Source organism: Thunnus maccoyii, chromosome 5 (genome assembly GCF_910596095.1).
Source record: "Thunnus maccoyii chromosome 5, fThuMac1.1, whole genome shotgun sequence".
In the NCBI taxonomy this organism is placed as follows: domain Eukaryota; kingdom Metazoa; phylum Chordata; class Actinopteri; order Scombriformes; family Scombridae; genus Thunnus; species Thunnus maccoyii.
In genome coordinates this window covers 23,384,885-23,403,567 of record NC_056537.1, presented here as the reverse complement: position 1 = coordinate 23,403,567, position 18,683 = coordinate 23,384,885, and the positions used below count along the sequence as shown (strand labels likewise).

Genomic DNA, 18,683 nt, shown 5'->3' with positions numbered 1-18,683 from the left:
CCGCCTCTTTCCAGGTGCCCAGAGATTGGATGGATGGACAGGTGGATGGATGGATGAATGGACAGAAAACAAGTGAGGGTGGGTAAAGGGACTGAGTGAACATGAGGTCTGAGATGCACAAACAAAGCCCGAAGACAAAGGAGCAGCTTGGGACTGTGGGTGCATACGGGGCGAGAGAGAAATATTGGCGGTCTATGATGAAGATTCATCGCTCTTTTCTCGCCACCATCCATCTCCACTAACATGCGCAGACACCATTGAATACCCATGCCACCAAGTTGGTAGTGGGTTTGCTGTGTGGGTGCTAAAATAGAGCTGATGTCAGAGAGGTTAGAGGCAAGAATGATGAAATGTGAAAGTCAGGCAGTAAAAGCAACGCAGCTTTCAAAATAGTACACAGGTGATAAAAGGTGCCATTTATATCAGCAAACGCTTAAGACGCTGTCATTCTCTATGCAGCGTGTTTTTAGGTATGTAAAAACTGCACGGTCCTGACAGACAGGTGAAGCTGACATGAGATAGAAGAGACTAAGGAGCCTTTCACTGTCTGGATCAGCCAGACTCACATTATTAGAAATACCATATTAGAAAAGCTGCAGAATGTTCTCAGTGTTGTACCAGAAAGTATTTTTGATGCAGCATTTTTGTTTTTAGGGCAAGGCCCAAGTGGTTCAGTGCTTTGAACTTGTGACTTAAAGTAGACAAAAATGTCAAGGAATTTGACTGCTGTGTAAAAATAAAAGCTCACCTACAGTATGTTTTCTCTGTCAGGGAAGCTGCATAATTTTCATGCATAAATGTGACCTCAGCTCAGCAGTTCGCAAAGTAACTTGCTGAAGTGAAAGAGCTGTTAAGCCTAATGGAGGCGGCACATTCTGTGAAATGGCTTCAAGGCTGTAGTCAGCTGACTATACTTTAAATACTCTTAATTACTAATTAATCACTCTTTAATTACTCTTCGTCTGTCTCGATGACAAACAGGATGGGGGATGTTTGCAGATGACTATGCGACATGGAGCAACATAGAGGCAAGTGAAGACAATTTCAGGCATACACATTTTTTTCTGACAGCGACCAGAAGGTAGTTGTGAGATCTCCAAACAGGTGTGCAGCTGATGAAGTGTGACATGGAGTAGAGAGCTGGAGAGACAGATGCCTTCCCCTCAAAGCGGCTGAGGTCTGTCCTGTGCTTTTGAGTAGCACTGGCGGAGGGAGAGAGTGAGGAAATGGTTCCCGGTATTTTAAAACGCTAATGTCATAAAGGTCGAAGGTGCTGGTTATCAGAAACACACACACACACACACATACAGTACTTGTGTGAAAACCATGCATGGATGCTGAGCTACAGAGGCGTAGCTTTCTTTGAGATGAAAGACTGAGCCTGAAATGTTCTCTGGGCCCAGGGTGACAACAAAATTTAAAAGGAAGAAGAAAAAAAAAGGGGGTGGGAGAAGGATGAAAAGGTAATAAATGGGAAAAAAATCCAGTAAAAGTCATCCCCTGGTGCCACAGGCTTTGCTGACACATCCCTGTGTTAATTTAAATGAGGTAAAAAATGGAGTCCTCCTGTCTCCCACTGGCCAGACTCCCAAATTAAAAGTATGAAAACAAAGCAAAGTCAAACAAATGGAAGCCTCGTTTTAACCTTCCGTGTCTTTTCTAGGTTTCTTAACTGAAACTTTTCTATGTGAACATATATTATCAAGCTTTATTTGGAGTCTTTTTGTTTTCCTTATATATTACCAGGATGGAACAGCAAAGGGTAGGATTCGTCCTGATGGATAGTTACTTAGCCTCTAACTCTTCAGCTATTAATCCTGATTAGTTTAGAGTTGCACCATTTCAAGGAGTCTCGAAATGGAGTGTCTGGCAAACATTCCTAAGAGCAATTAAAGAGCTTACATAGCAAATGGTCTTCATATATCTAGTCAAGGACTGGCTGGTTTTGTATCTAGCTTTCATTATGCTCTCTCTGGACCTGGAGAAAAAGTTAGATCACACTGAATTAAGTGTTTTTCTCAGTAGAAAGGAAGAGAGAAAGAGCTGGCAAATTCCCGGAGGAAAACGGATGGAGGGAAGAAAGTACTGAAGCAGGACAGAGTGCTGGTCAGCAGAAATGTCAGTTGCAGAAATCGGGGGCAAGCAGTAGAGGAACCTACATATCACAGACACTGCACGTGAAACACGCTGTAACACATATTGCGTGGTCAGTATGTCTTTTTGATGTAACTGCTCGTCTAGAGGCGTGCACTTAAACACGCAGACGTATTTATGATTACACAGTTTTAAAAAAACCCAACTAATTTCATATTTCACAAATCATTCTTATTGTTTGCATTCAAAACTGCCCTTAATTTAAAAAAATAATTTGGGGGCATTTCATGCCTTTATTGGAGCTTCCCCAGTAGAGACAGACGATGAGGGGAGAGAGGGATGAGGTTGAACAGGGGAGGTTGCAGTTCATGGTCATATAGGCCACCACAAACTGCTCTTGATTTAGTTTCATTGTATCTTATTCCAAACCGATTTGTCACTTTTGGTTGGTGTGACAGGGCTCAAAGGGTTTACAGAGGAGCACACTGTGCAGGAAAAGGGTTACCTATGCTGGTTGATTTACTAAACACAACAGTTTTCTTTTCGTGCTCCAGAAAACGTATTGTTGTCTTGTTGCTCACTGCAGGAGAGATAAATAGCCATGAGCTGTAATTGTCAATCGACAGCAGTGGAAACTGCTGTACAGTTGTGGTTACTTTACCCACCTTCTGCCCCAGACAGATAAAGAAGCCACAGCACTGGCACTGCTAACATTTAGCTAGCCTATAGAACTCTCTCACCGCAGACATTTTGATGTGTTAAACACAGGTGTTACTGATGGCTCCATTCCATGTGATACTGGTAACTGTGCATGCTGGCTCACTGGCCTGGTTTACTGGGAAACTGAGTCACACATAAAAATAGCCACTGTTAGAATAGAGAGGTTAGTATATTTGCACTGCTACAGCTGCACAAGTGAATACAGTAAATGCAACTTTTTTCTTACAATATAAGCTAAATTACTTCAGTTTGTAATAAAAATAAACATTAATTCTTGTAATGAACTCAGTTCATATCTTAGTAATAGACTATTTAGCCACAGTATGTGTGTTATTCCTTATCCTCATTCTTAACATATTCAGAGTAGGAAATAGACCTGTGGACCTCCTGTATGAGAGTGTTGCTATCAGTGCATTTATTCAGAAGGGGTAAGATAAGAAGATGTAAGTATTGATTGTAGGCATAGCTAATCTCTGCACAATCTCCATAATAGCAGTTGGGGTTCTGTTTCTGTGTTGTCTTTATTAAAGATTACAGATAATGAAGACGCGACCACCTCCTAGGGGTCTTGCTGTTACTTTATTGATCGCAACAAGTTCCCCTGAAGGCTGTTTTTTATTATAATGAAGTGTGAACCAGTGTGTGTACTGTATACACATGTACACATACAAGCAAAGGCATATAGATAAAGATGCCAACATATATTAAGTTGGGAGCAGGGGTGAACTGGAAAAGAAATTCAGCCCTGGACCACTGGGACCCTACATATGTACAGTATATATTATACAGTATTTGACAGCTGTGGCTGGAGGCATTATGTTTTTGGGTTGTCCTTCCATCCGTCCCATTCTTGTGAACTCGATATCTCAGGAACGCCTTGAGGGACTTTCTTAATATTTGGCACAAACATCCTCTTCGACTCAAGGATAAATTGATTAGATTTAGGTTGTCAAAGGTCAAGGTCACTGTGACCTCATGTCCGTCCCATTCTTGTGAACGCGATATCTCAGGGAGGCCTGGGGGGAATTTCATTATGTCTGTCACAAACGTCCACTTGGACTCAAGAATGAACGGATTAGTATTTGGTGGTCAAAGGTCAAGGTCACTGTGACCTCACAAAACATGTTTTTGGCTATAACTCAAGAATTCACACGCTAATTATGACAATGTTTCACACAAATGTCTAATAGGATAAAATGATGAAGTGATAGCATTTAATATCCAAAAGGTCAAAGGTCAACTTCACTGTGACATCACAACGTTCTGCAGAAACACTTTTCCGGCCATCATTCAATACTATAGGCCTAAACACACTGGAAGTGTCCGACGTGCGCGTTTTGAAGTACACCTATTGTTTTTATTGGCCAAACACGCACTAGAAGTGTTATGAGGCGTGTCAAACTGTCTTGACGTGCCTGCTCTGACCTTGGTTCGATTTTTGGAGCATCAAATGCGGACCCAGTGACCAAAGCTGTATTCTCTGCAGCCAAAAAAGAGAGAGAGAGCGCAAGCCAGCTGAGCACCACCGAGTGAGAGAGAGAGAGACAGAGCGGTGGTGGTCGAGTAAGGAGAACAAGTGGTAGTGAGAGCAAAACCGCTGAATGAGAGAAATAAAATGTTATATTCTGATTATTTCACAGTAGTTATGTTTTAAAGCACAAATAAATAACAATCAAACAATCAACAGATGATTTACTGTGGACACAGACGCTCTTAGCTTGTTTCATTTTCCTCCTCTGCATTTCTCCTTTTCATTCATTGATTACATTCAACTAATGCAGCGGTTAATAGAAAGAACAAAATGAAAAACCTGTGTTGGTTCTGTGGTGTTGGAATTTCAGATCTGATGCCTGCAGTGCGCCATAGGAGCGTCAATTGGCGCTTTCAGTGAGTTTGAGCTTTATATCTCAGGAACAGAAGGGGAGATTGTGACCTCATACACATGGATATACATTCTAGTTTCATTCTCATCCATGACTCAGAGCAGGAAGCAAATGTGTATGTAAGTATTTTTAGATGTGTTTGTAATGTATATAGATCTATGTGTTTAAAGGACCAGTGTGTAAGATTTAGTCGCATCTAGCTGTATTCATGTGGTTGCAGATTGCAACGGTGATCGCAAAACTCGCAGAAAATGAGAAAGGCCCTCTCTAGAGCCAGTGATTGGTTTGTCTGTTCTTGGCTACTGTAGAAACTTGGCGGTGCAACATGGCGGGCCCTGTGGAAGAGGACTTGCTCCTTATGTAGATATAAAAGGCTCATTCTAAAGTAACAAAGACACAACAATTATTATTTTCAGGTAATTATACACTAACTAAAACATACTTATGAATTATTCAATTTCTGCCAAGTCTGTTCTGCTAAATGCCACTAAATCTTACTCACTGGACCTTTAAGTAGTGTGTGCTATGGGAACAGAGGGAGTTGGTGCTCATGTGAATTCATATTAATTTTTGATTTTTGTAGAGGTTATGAAGGGTCACTTTCAGATTAAAGACTCCAGAACATTTCCCAGTATTTCAAGGTTATTAAACTCCACACAGGCCCCTCTTTAATTCCTAATTCACTTTTGCATTTTAATGTTTTTCCTTTCATTAACTAGATACATGGTGGAGAGCTGTGTGTGTGTGGCATGGATGGAGAGTTATGGAGAGTTATACCTCATGTTACATCCCTGGTTTTAGGCCAGTGAAGCTGTTGAGTGGGTTTAGGGAGTAGTTTAATATCTTACATTTATGCTTTGATGTCCTACAAGATGTGCTGAGATTTATACTGTAGCAGGGTTTTGGGTGCCATGTATGTTAAACACAGTTTAAAGCGCAAATTCTCATCACATACAGGCATAGCTTAACATGTAACAAACATCAAATACAGAAAAGCACCCGCAGCAGATCAGATATTTAATTTTTTTAGATGCTAAACGCCTCATGAAACCGGCTTGTAACTCCTCAAGGGAAAGTTGTTCACTCATCGTCAGACCAGTTCTACAGCTGCCAACTTGCACCACCTTCAGGTGTTGACATGTTGATGTGCGATTTTAACATGTGGCAGAATGTAAAATTAAAATAGTAGCTATAAAAAAGAAAATAACTGATGTTTTAAAACTCATTGTAGGGTACCAACAGAATCGAGAGCCGATGATCTCAGATTAGCCTCTGCTACTTTACAGCTGATCTTGCTGTGAAAGCTGGGCTTTCTCACCATCCTTCTTGTTGTTGTCATGGAGAGCTACAAGTCTCCTCAGCAGCCTTTTCTTCAACATTTGCCTCACACAAATGCAACTGACATCATATGGTCTTTTCTGAAAAAGTTAAGCTGACAGGTGCTTTCTAATATGACTCACATAGTGGCCACTACTAAGATTGTACGTAAAAAAAGGGAAAAAAAAACATTCAGAAAAACTTTCTGGAACAATGCTACATACAAGTTAAAGGTATACTATGCAGGAATTGTCAGTTGGTGTTTTTAAACACACAACATTCAAAGTTGGCCCCTCCCCTCCAGCTCAACGAGCGAGAGAGAGAGAGAGAGCAGCAGTGGTTGAGCAAACTAGAGAGTGAATGAAGAGAATGAGCGGTTCTGGCGAGAACGAAGCCGTGAATCAGAGTAATAAAACGCTATTTTCTTATTGGTTCACAGCATTCTAAAGCACAAATAAACACACCCACTCTCTGCTCTGCATGTGTTTGTCGGTCAAACAGAAACACTGACAGCAGAGGAGCAGCACACAACAGAGGAGGGACACGGAGAAGCAGGGGAACACTGAATCAAATACGAGTCCTACGCTACGAGTCCCGACCTCACACCTGCACACTGTTGGCTACACACCCACTGCCCAAAGGTCGACGCCCAGAAGCGTCCTGAACAAAGCAAAATAATAAGAAAATACATGCAGAGGGCAGAGTCTCTGTAGATAAATACACCGCCACACACATGATTGAGAGGGATTACGTTTGTGTGAGTCTATAGATTGTTTTTTAATAAAATCCTGCCTGGTATACTTTAACACACCCTTACTGTGAACACACAATGCTTGTCTCTTTGGCCAGTCAGTTTGTCAATTTGTGTGTCCATTGTTCTCTGAGACCACCTCAGTTTCTCTGCAGCAAGCTCAATGTTGATTAGGTCAGACTGAGCACCAAGCAGGTCGGAGATGATTGACAGTTGACTATTTGCCTGTTTTGTTTGCCAGCTGCCCCGTGTCACATCCTATCAGTAGTAATCAGCCTGGACAGAAAACCCAGGCCTAATGCAGATAACAAACCTCTGTTTGTTAGTCCTCTGTCTTCTCTAAACCACACTGTCAGGAAAAAGGTACAGAGTAATGCATTTTGTTGCTCAGACTGAATTCAGCGCTCTTTCAATAAAGAGTGAGCATGGCATGAGGCTGGATTCCCACTCTCAGCATCTGCTTTCTGTCCCCCTCCAACCATTTCTCCTTCTCCACTAATCTGACCCACATCTTGCTCAAGCTCTACTTACACTGAATCCATAATGATTAAAGAGACCTTTAGCGGTCTTTGCACAGAGTATTTTTCCTCAGGCTTTACTGAACACCTCTAAGACAGTGTTAATTACAGTGTAAAGATTACAAGCCATCAAAAAGAAGGCTTAAGTTTTGCTTGCTCTCTCTCCAACTGCTCAGTCTAATGCAAAATCTTGTCCTCAATCAGTCAGCCAAATAGTTTTGGAGTATCATTAGTATCATAGTATCATTTTGATGCATTGCTTGCAACAATGATGCAGCAGTCACTAAAACACAGTTCTGAATTTGTTTAAAATATCTGTAGGTGAACTCATAGTTCACAGGCTTTGCCTTAAATTAAGAATTAATACCACAAATCTGCCAAAAAAAGTTCTGTATCAAAAAAGTAAATCTATGACTCTCTGAATAATTTATACGTAGACTAATTTATACATATTTATACACATGTGATTATACATAAAGTTATCAAATGTAGCTCTGAGTTTGTTCTTTGTGTAAAATGTATTTAAATTATAGATAACATTGAGATTTACCCAGAGGGCCTGAGACAATAATTGAGATTTTGAATTAGAGGGCCTGAGACAAGAGGGGCCAAAAGTGACAACGCAGACAAAGCTTTTCAGACCACTGTTGATCCCGGGAGAGACTACACTGCTCCTCACAGCCATTGTCCTTACATGCCTGCTGTATTGATGTGGACTCAAGCATGACAGAAGTCCCACCACCTTGTCCCAGACCTAAATCAATAAGCTACACACACTCCGACTCTCTGACGAACGTGCACCTCAGTATCTGCCGCTTGCACCTGTTGAAATGCAACGCATAAAGATACATGATTGCGCACATACAATCCATGTGAGTCTCTATTAACAGGATCGTGCACATGCATGCACAAACATGTTCATCATCATCATCATATTAGCGTCGATGGCCCTTAAGTACCCACACAGGATAATAATTGCTCATTCTCTCTCTTTTCTCTCTCAACTGTCTACAGTTTTTCTACTCCCCATCCGTCCATCTCCCCCCCTTCCCTCCCTCCCTCCACTCCTTCTCCTCCTTTGTGTCTTATTGTCTCCCTGCCGTACTCATCTCTGCACCATTAATCTTCCAACCAATGAATTGAAGCCACTGACTCTATCACTCCTATTATCGACTGCAGCCGTCCCTTATTTATGTTCCATTTTTCTCCCTCTCTTCCTCACTCAGCCTTTCTACTGTTGTTCCATTGACCGGCATGTAATTTCTTACATGAATAATGCAAACAGCCAGACAAAAATAGTTGCACTCGTTCTTTCTTTTGGCTGGGATTTGTTCTGCAAGAGTTTAACTGAGTGTGTTCAGGTTGATTTCTATTCAGCAGTGACAGCCACTTTGTTAAAAGGAATAGGGATTTGGACAGAGGTGTAGGCTTGGTTTTAGCTTTAGTAGGGACAATTTTTGTTGAACGGCCAAAATAATTGGGTATGTGCACTCTATCATTCTTTTCTCTTTCATAGGCACATGTGCGCACACACATACACACATAAAAACCCTGACTCTGCAAAATGTTTACTTTACTGAATATACGTTTGCTGACTTGCCTGAAACCGGACTTGTATCACGATTTTTTTTTTTTCTCTGATTTTTACATTTTATTTAATTGATAGACTACTTAACGATAAATCTGAGACCAAAATTAATATTTGAAAATAACATGTTAAAATAAAATAAATGAATAGAAACCTTTAGGTAATGTGCTGCTCAGTAACTCGCTGCTGTAAGGTTTGCAAACCTCACCTGAGATTCTGTCCTTCTTTCAGTTTGTAGATTTGAGCAAAACAACTCAAGAGTTTCATGACAGAGCCACAGTGATGCTCAAACCTATCAGAGCTCAACTGAGAGGCTGCAGCTCACCTATCTGTGTGTCTCTGTGCTGCTCAGGCTGCTGCTGAGAGGATTTTTATAATGAAATGATGCTTGACAGTCACAAATTATTCAGTCGGACAAGCTGCAGCTAATTTAATTTATAAATAATGTTCATGTCTTATTATGCAATAATAACTTTGCTGTTGATCCACTCATGGAAAAGAGGAGAGATGGCATTAAATAGTAAGTATTTCTCCCACTAATATCAAAGATTAATGTTTGGATTGATTACAGAATATTCTTATTAACTAAGCTCAACTGTTATTTTGATTCTTTGACTCCTTTGATTCTTCTTTAAAAAGAACCAAATGTCTTAATTTGCTTTTGGGAGAAATTTTCACCAACAGTAATAAAGTTGTTTCATTAGACAGCATGTCTGAGCAACAATCACAAATTAGCTTAACAACACCTAACATCTGAAATTAAATATCAAATGATCTTAGTTTTGTTCAGTGAAGTCATTTTCAGTTCTGTGATGTTTGAAACGTTTAAACTATAAATACTAATCTTCAGATTCTCCATCTCACTGACTCCACTACTGCTGCCGCTTTAGTCAATGCGTAGGCTACAGCTCGAAGTTGAGGGTTGCCAGATCATCATTCCAAGCATCCCCCATATCCTGCTCTTTCACTCTTTATCATAATAATGCACTTTTTTGCAGAAAACACACAAAACTGGCAATTCTGCAGAGATCTGACTGTTAACGTTACATGGAGTTGAAGCAGCTAGATTGTTTGAGATCAGTAAAAACATCAATAGGGACAATCCAGCAACACCTTGGTATTGGTAGGGACATGCCCTTACCATCCATACCCAAAAATCTACGCCCATGGATTTGGATGTAATGGTATTGGGGCTCCCAAAGCTGCATTCTTACTGAAATGGGCTAATGAAACGACTGATTGTGAGATCGGGATGCAGATTTATTCAACCTCTCAGTGCTCACAAGTGCTGATCCAGGATCACTGAGGTGGTTCCCAGGACAATCCTATTCATTAACCAACACCCGCAGCAGCCACATCAACATATGGTCGTCTGCAGGCAAAAATTACATTTCAGTTTCCAGCAGTGTCTGCTGATGTGCCAATGTTAGACATATATCAAAGTGGCCAGCTTTCATCAGTCAGCTTTCCAAAACAATAGAAGCCTTTGAAAAATTTACCTAATGATGTCAGATTATGGAAAATGAGCAGCTTTGAAGGCACTAATTGCTCAGTTTACCTGTTGAATGAGTACACAGAATTTGATTGGCTGTGTCATTTTGCTGTATTTTAAGCATTTTCAACCACTACAGCATAAACACCGTACAGATGTTCTGATATGAAGAACGATAACTTAACTACTCATGAGAGGCAGTGACTGACACATTTTTCACATCTCACTTTCTGTTCCTTCAGCCTCCTAGAAGAAGATACAGTGGGGTCCAAAAGTCTGAGAGCACAATGAAAATCTCTAATATTTTCATGTAAACCTGTAAATGATCAGAAAGTTTGAGGAGTCAGAAACATTTCAAAACACAAGAAGTTACGACGTGTAAAATGAAGAAATATTTAACATTCTGCACTATTTCTAGGTCAGCAATCAAATTTAAGGAAAATTGTGGCATTGACCAACTTAACTCCTTTGTACAAAAGGTCAGATTTCCTTGAGTTATATCCCTTCCATTGAAGCATGCATGCAGATAACACTCAGGTCGATTTGATCTACTCCTGCTCCTTCAAGTAACTCAACTTGCAGCCAGTATTCACCTGTTATAGATATGGCTGTGCCTCAAGTTTCCACCAGATCATTGCTTAATAAGTTGCATTATGAAAGTGGGAAACATGGCATCAGAGCTGAATGAAAGTGTCAGCAAAATATGTTGCCAACACGACATAGCGTGCTAACAACACTACGTTGTTAGCGTAGTTACCATGCATTAGCTTGGAAGGCTAACTTGGCTTATTTACTATATTATGTGAATGTTGCTTTTTTCCCACCAATTTTTCCTCCAATCAATTTGTTGAAGAATAGGTATGATTTTAGTCGACCAAGATTTTCTTTGGTTGATTACAGCCCTACAAAGAGGGGCTTTCTCAGCGGTAAATCATGGTTAGTCTAAAGGTTTCTTTAGCACAGAACTCTAAAACACTTTGCAGAAACTGGATCAGTTGCATCCAAAGCACAATCAGGCAGACCAAAAGTGACCACACCATCAGAATATTAATACATCAAGCTTATTTCCCTGAGAGAAAGAAAAGTGACTTCATCACAGTCAAAGAATTTGCTAAATAAAGAACGCAAGACTCCAACCAGCAAAAGTACTGTCAAAAGAAGGCTGTCTTGTAGTGGTCTTAGAGGACGAGTAGCAGTTCCTAAACCACTTCTCAGGAGCGGAAACAAGGCCAAATGCTTGGGATGGGCTAAGGAATACCAGCATTTAACAGTGGATGACTGGAAAAAAGTCCTATTTACTGATGAATCCAAGTTTGAGATGCATGGCATTAACAGAAGGGTGTATGTAAGGAGACAATCAGGAGAGAGAATGAAACCACAGAGTATCAAACCGACAGTAAAACATGCTGGTGGGAGTATTCAAGTCTGGAGATGTTTTGCCTACTCTGGAGTTGGACACCTGTTCGGAATTGACTCCACCCTGACCGAGGAGAAGTACTACTCCATTCTTCAGAGACATGCTGTACCCTCTGTTTTGCATCTTTGTGGGGATAGATTCATACTGCAGCAGGATAATGACTCCAAACACACTTCAAAGCTTTGCAAGAACTACTTGAAGACCAAAGAAGACCAAAGAGTCCTGACCGTCATGGACTTTCCTCTACAGTCACCTGACCTCAACCCCACTGAACATTTATGGGGGAACTTGAAGACTGAAAAAGGCAAGCATTATGTGACATCACAGTAAGCTCTTTGGAGTACTGTCAAATCCTCCTGGGATAATATGGGTCATTAAGTTATGGTGGAGTCCATGCCAGCTCGAGCGCATGCTGTCATTAGCAAAAGGAGGACGTACCACTAAGATATTCATGGACATTTTTAAAGGATTCAACTTTTCACTCAAACTGTTAAGCTGATATTATCCTTTGTAATGAAAATATTAGTATTACATTTGAAACAAATGCAAAATAGAAGTATCTTGACTAGTGGTCTCAGACTTTTGGACATCACTGTATATTTGAAACAAACACATGATTCCAGAGTAATTAAATTGAAAACACAGCATCAGGAAAAAAAACATGCATTTGAGCATACATGCCATATAGGAACACAGTCACTATTTCATACATGTTTGTGATGGCAAGTCTGGTGTTGCCATGGCGAGCATGTTGGTGTTTAGTGAAGGACCAGGTGCATAAGGGTCACAGTGAAGATATTTCTAATAATCACACTAAGTTCTGTAGTCCTCCTTTTCTCATGATAATGTCCAAGGCCTTGCATAAACATGCTTTTCAATCCTCACAAGACTCTTGTGAAGGTAATCCAGTAATTTTCTGCCTCTGTGTGTTGAGCTGGCATAATTGGTCCTCTAAGGTATGAACCAGAGAAGTAAATGTGAGCCACATCATCTCTCTTTTTATCCCATGTCTTTTTCTGCTGAGACTCTCTTCCCCCATTCAGTTTGAAATTCGCAGGTTTCCTCATTGTTTGCTGCACTGCTCTCTTTCTTACTGAAAGAACCTTGGATGCCAGAATGTGAAATGCTGCAATATTCCTTGCACATTACTTTTCATCTTTTCTTTACAATACTATAATGTTTAGGTGGCTTTTAAATAAACTCTCCTTTTTCTTTATTACGTTGTAAATTCTTAACAATTGTTACAAAGCACCAAAATTACAGGAATCAAATTTGTTTAAGTGAGCCTTCTGCTGTATTTTACATGCACTCACGCACTTTTTTCAATTAATGCATGGTCAGATTCTTCTTTTTTTTCTTTTTTTTAGCATTTTAGGTAAGGACAATTGTGAAGTTAACCTTGAGTGAGATGAGGAACACGTACTATATTATGTTACTATGTGCCGCAGGCTAATTCATAATGTGTAACGGGTGTGAGTCGCAATGGAATACCTTGCTGTGGTGATGAGATCAAGCCTTTGTCCCTGGTTTAACTTTTATTTGAATGAACCTATCACTGGATAAAATATTAATTTCAATAAGCCAAAATTTAAGAGAAGGACAGGATGTATTAAGATATTACAAAACAGAGAAAAAACAGTACGTCTATGTAGAGAAACAGTACGTCTATGTTATCCAGTGTGTCCTGAGAACTGTGAACTGAAAATCCGTCTTTTCAGTTGCAGTCATGTCACATATACAGCCACAGTGCCGGTGAGTGTGTAATACTTCACAGAGCTTTGTGATGCTGCTCTGAAACCAAGCAGACTGGTTCGTTTGGTCTTTTCGGTATAGAGAGGTGGTTAAGGGATTCTGGCAGTCCACAGTCACCCTCAGACATTCACTGTGCCAGAGGGACTTCTGTGGACGAGACTGGCACTACTTATCAAAGGTCTTCTCTCAATCGTGTACCTTTTTTTCTTTTTATTGCTCCACTGGTCACCTTTTCTGAAATATTTTTTTGTCTCTGTTCATTTCTGTCTATGTCTCCAGTCTGCCACTTTTTATATCTTCATTCTCTGTTTTTCTTCATTTCACCTTTTTTCTTTTCTTTATTGCTCTCTTTAGATTTCTCTAAGCTTATGCATCACCAGCCGACTCATCTTTTCACATACAGTAGATTGGAAATGTCTGGTGGGTTGTGATGCACTGTAATATTGGCTGATGCACAATATGATGTTTATGAATATCTTTTTGCAATAACAGAATCATACTGTAATTTAGAAATACTGCATCACTGTGACAGATGAGAGCAGAGAAACATCACAGCTTTTCTTTTTTGGTGATGAATCATTGTGATGAGTCATTGCTACACTAAATGTCATCCAGGTATCTTTTCCTGCAGCTACATGTATTAATATGAACAATGAACATCCAGTGAACAGAAGCCACTGTTGATTCAGCAAGACTATAGAATGAAAAACGGCAAATGTCTACATTATTATTACGGCAGTACTAATTAACATACTGTATATCTCAGTGGTGGCATGAATGAAAAATTGAGAATAATGTAATTATTCCGCTCTGGTTATTAGCTTTCATACTGCAGGTCGCTGGAAATGAAACTATGATTTGTGAACTTCTCCCCTTCCTCTCTCTCCCACTCACTGTGTCCCTCCCTGCCTGCAGACTGGTGCTTGTTTGTGTTTAATAAAAGAGATTAATTAAGCTCATTGGTATTCTAAGACACTGGCTCCAGCTGTTTCCCTGAGCTAGGATCAGCAAGGTCATCCATTTGAACTGCACTGTGTGAACAAGGAGAGTCTGCAAGGAAACAACTGGGAGGCTAGCGCCCACTAAAGTGAGGTGTCTCACTGGTGGGGTAGATGGATGGGTGGATAGATAAGAGCCAGAAGCACTCTGATCAGACTGCTAATCTATCAATCAATCCTTTTGAGATGTACCACTCTGCCATGCATGCTCATACATGAAACAACTTAGCTTAGCAATAATTAATTGCCACTGTCTCTTGTGCTCTTTCTGTCTCTGAAGCATTGCTCCCATAGCAGACAAATGCACACATTGTTATAGCTCATTTATCATTCTATTTGAGTGAAAGTCAACAAGGTAAATAGGAGTGTAAACATATGATAAATAGACAGTCTCACCAGTGTGATTGATATTCCCTGTTTTGCTTTGATGCGATGTTTAATACATAAGGCCATCTGACAGACCCTTTTGCATCAACTTTAATTATCAGTGAAACATGATAACACACTTCTGGGCCTAGTGCCAGAGAAATGTAGATCTGCTTATAAGTTGCAGATTGTAACTCTGAAGTAATGAGTCATGCAAAAATGTTACAAGTACTTGTGGTATGCTGTAAGTAATGGCAGCATCTCGTCGAAGTGTTAAGTCGATACACGCTATAGAGGAAAAAAGATGCAGCTGATGAAGGATGTAGTGCAACCTTAGGTCAATGAGTTTAACTGTACCTTTTATTATTGCATCGATAAGCAGACTTTGAGTCGGATCAGGCTGAGGCAGCGCTTTTGTAGTGGTGTCTGTGTGAATTACAGTCCAGACTCAAGAAGTGATTTACAGTTTGGTCTTTCAAGGTTGCTAACATATTATTTCTAAAACATTGGCTCTTTAAATTGCAATCAGCAACCACAGATCACAAAGTGCTTTCCCTTACACGGATAATCTTTTATCATCTTCCATACAGTTGTCGCACCTGTTCTAATAATGAAAGCTGATTAGCTGGCGTGGTAACTGCCTGGCACAGGCAGGAACAAAAAGCTCTTTGGCTCCTGGTTTGTTCACAGGAAGCACACAGTGTCACAGAAATTATCCAGTGTCTAAATTTTAAAAGAAGTGATAGCAACACAAAGTTTTGCTGTGACAAGAAAAACAAAACCTCAAACATTAAGAAGCACTCAAAAGTGCAAAGTGTTAATGAGGTGACAGAGCTGTAATGATTGAAATAAAAAAAAAAGAATGATGTAATGAAGTAGAAGTAATGATAAAGTTCAAATTTCACTCTTATTCTTACAAGTGTGTGCAAACTTTGGCAGTGTTTGATATTCTAGATATAACTAAAATGTTATGTGATGTAAACATTCTTCATACTTAATTTAATAGCCTTCTTGAATCTGATAAAAAAATAAGTGTGGTATTATTATAGATTATGAAATTAAAATCTAATGATGTAGATATCTTTTCACTGTATAGAAAACAGTAAAAATTGCTGGATGATACGGGACAGAGTGAACTCAGCAGCCACACATTTCTCCATTCTCTAATTCTCTATTTAGCGTCTTCAGGTTAGGCTAACCCATTGTCGCTAACTTCAGGGCTAACCACCTTCACTTTTCCAGCAGTTGGAGAAATAACAGACGTGACTTTTCTTGGTCTTGACAAACTGTAGCATTTATAAACTGACACACTGTGGCCTGTACTGTACATTTACTGCCAGATTGACTCACCACTCACTAGCTACGCACACACATTACACACTGCCCTATTCCTTCAAAGGAGCTACACTACCAAGAGTTTCTAGGCAACAATACGGAGGTTAACTCACATTTTGGTAGAGTGCTGCACAGACTCCCAAATGCTATTGATTTCTAAATGAATGGGTACTTGGTGTTATTTTTGGCATTAAAACATTTTTTTTTGGCCTGGCGGGGGTTCTTCTTGGCCTGGCAGCCCACCAGGCATTTACAATTATAGGGGAAACACTGGAAAATACATGTATGTAACAGCCAAAACAATAGGGATGCAGCATTACATAAGCTATCCAACATATGTGTCAAAAAATATAATTTAGCTGCAGGTGATTAAATCAATGTTCCCTTTGTTTTCAAACAATTCAGGATCTGTCTGCATTTTGTATTTTACTGACCGCCTAGTCCTGTCTGGTACTTTTATTCTTCTGCTGCCTTTGTTTCATTCGAGACACTAGCTGATGCAATTTGAATGTTGTGTCCTTGGCTGGATCTACGTGTGATTCAGAGTCTTTGTGTGTGCGTGTTTGTTAGACAAAGCTAGTACAGGATCGTGTTCGTTCGTCATGGGGTACGCACAAACATCAGGCACTTTACATTCCTCTGGTGGCAGACGGGAGGGGAGCCTGTTGTCACATGTCTTCATCATTACCTTCCCTGCCCTCCTCCATTGCTCCCCTTTGGAAGTTAAAAAGTAATTAAAGGCCTGGCATCTGACAGCTCTGTCTTTTTGCTTCTTCTACTCTCAAAATTTCTTTTTCCTCCCCTGATTCTTTTGCAAACACCGGTCACGACAAAAGACAATCATGTCAGGGGTGCTGAAAACCTTTCCAGCTTGTCTCGGTGGAGGTATGCCTCTCTTTGACATCGCTGCTAAATGGAGGACGATTTGCCACTCATTTAACAGCTCTACAACTCAGTTCCTCCTCTGGGAGCCCAGCAGCCTTTTATCTCCTTGTAGCTGGCCGAGAACTTGTGCTCCTTTCTGCTCTGTCCTGCCCGTCACACCGCAGCATTAACATTAACATGCCTCTTAGCAGGCCGCGGAGAAAGAGCCCTGCAGTGCTCTGGCCGGAGTACCAGGCTAAATCCCAGATCAGAGGGAGAGTTCAGACTCCCAGGGGAGGAGATCTTGGCCGGCAGGGTGGATGGTTAGAGTATGTTGGAGATTAGGGCTTTGGTGAGTCAAACGCTGGATTAGGAATGAATGGTGAAGAGGAGATTCCACAGATTCCATTGTAGCCTTCTGAGGAAAAAAACCCTGTTTCTTTGGCCTGCTCCTTCATGGTGTGTGTGTGTGTGTGTGTGTGTGTGTGTGTGTGTGTGTGTGTGTGTGTGTGCATAATAAACAGTATGATGCTTAATGCCTCCATGACTTGGAAAAGGCTGTGGTTTTAGCAAATGATGAGACTTTATCTCATATATCAATTATGTAGCTTATGGAGAGGAGTCATGTTACCTCAGTGATGGATGGATGGATTCATACCTCCCTGCATCAACAGATGCATTAATTGATTGATGGATAACATATGTTGTTAAGCTAGTGAGATTTAAAGCCACCTTTCATTTTTCTTCTCTTTTCATGAATGTTTGTTGATTTTGTAGTTAAATGAGGAAATATGTGTGTGTCTTTCTTTCAAGGATGACGAGCCAATCACAGGAGGGGCCGATGGCAGAGACCATACCCACATCCGGAAGTTCCTCGCCCAGCGCCACAAGAAATTGCCATGGAAACCAGAGGTAAAAGAAATTATTTTCTTTATTTTTGTTGTATAGTCCTTAATCATCTTCCTCATAACCCCTTTTTTCTTGTCTTTTAGACAGGTAAGGATTGTTGTATTGAAGTCCTTCATTGCTTTGTTATTTTGGTGACTCACCAACTAAATCTTGCAAGGACACTCACACATGCGTCAAACTTCCATCAATGATTAACCTTTATGGAAATTGTTTTATTAGCGTCCACTCATCGCCGGCTCGGTAACTGAGTGCCAATGTTTTCTTTTTGTGAAATATAATTTAGGAGCAGATGTCTGTCTTTCACTTGTCCTTTTTACAGCAGCTGATATTTGAGGTCAAATAGACGTACAGTCGTTCTCTGATACTATTATCTGAAGAGCAAAATGTACCTCGCAGGCATGATGATAAATTATTGTGTGAGGATGATAATATTTCTTCCAAGACCATTAGTGGGTTATATTTAAAGGCACCTATGACCTGCAGATTACAAGTTGATGTGATTCATTCTAATTTTTCAGCTCACTTACTGATGTAGTTGACACACCCATCGTAACAAAGGGAGCAGCAGACAGGGCAATTAAGCAGCGGATTTGTGATAAGGGAAGCGGCTCTAGATTTGTAACCTGTTCAGCAGAGTTTAATTAAAGGATTGGCTGTGTGTGTGTGTGTGTGTGTGTGT

The 18,683-nt window shown here is 40.3% G+C and overlaps 1 protein-coding gene across 11 annotated transcripts in view; it reads left to right on the top strand.

The window, feature by feature from the left end:
• b4galnt4a (beta-1,4-N-acetyl-galactosaminyl transferase 4a) overlaps window positions 1-18,683 on the top strand; it is a 148,784-nt gene that overhangs the window by 72,367 nt on the left and 57,734 nt on the right. For all 11 annotated transcript variants that reach the window (XM_042412203.1, XM_042412200.1, XM_042412199.1 and 8 more), the window contains one exon: window positions 17,909-18,007. In XM_042412203.1, coding sequence (XP_042268137.1) covers window positions 17,909-18,007 — 99 coding nt within the window. The remainder of the gene's footprint in view (window positions 1-17,908; window positions 18,008-18,683) is intronic.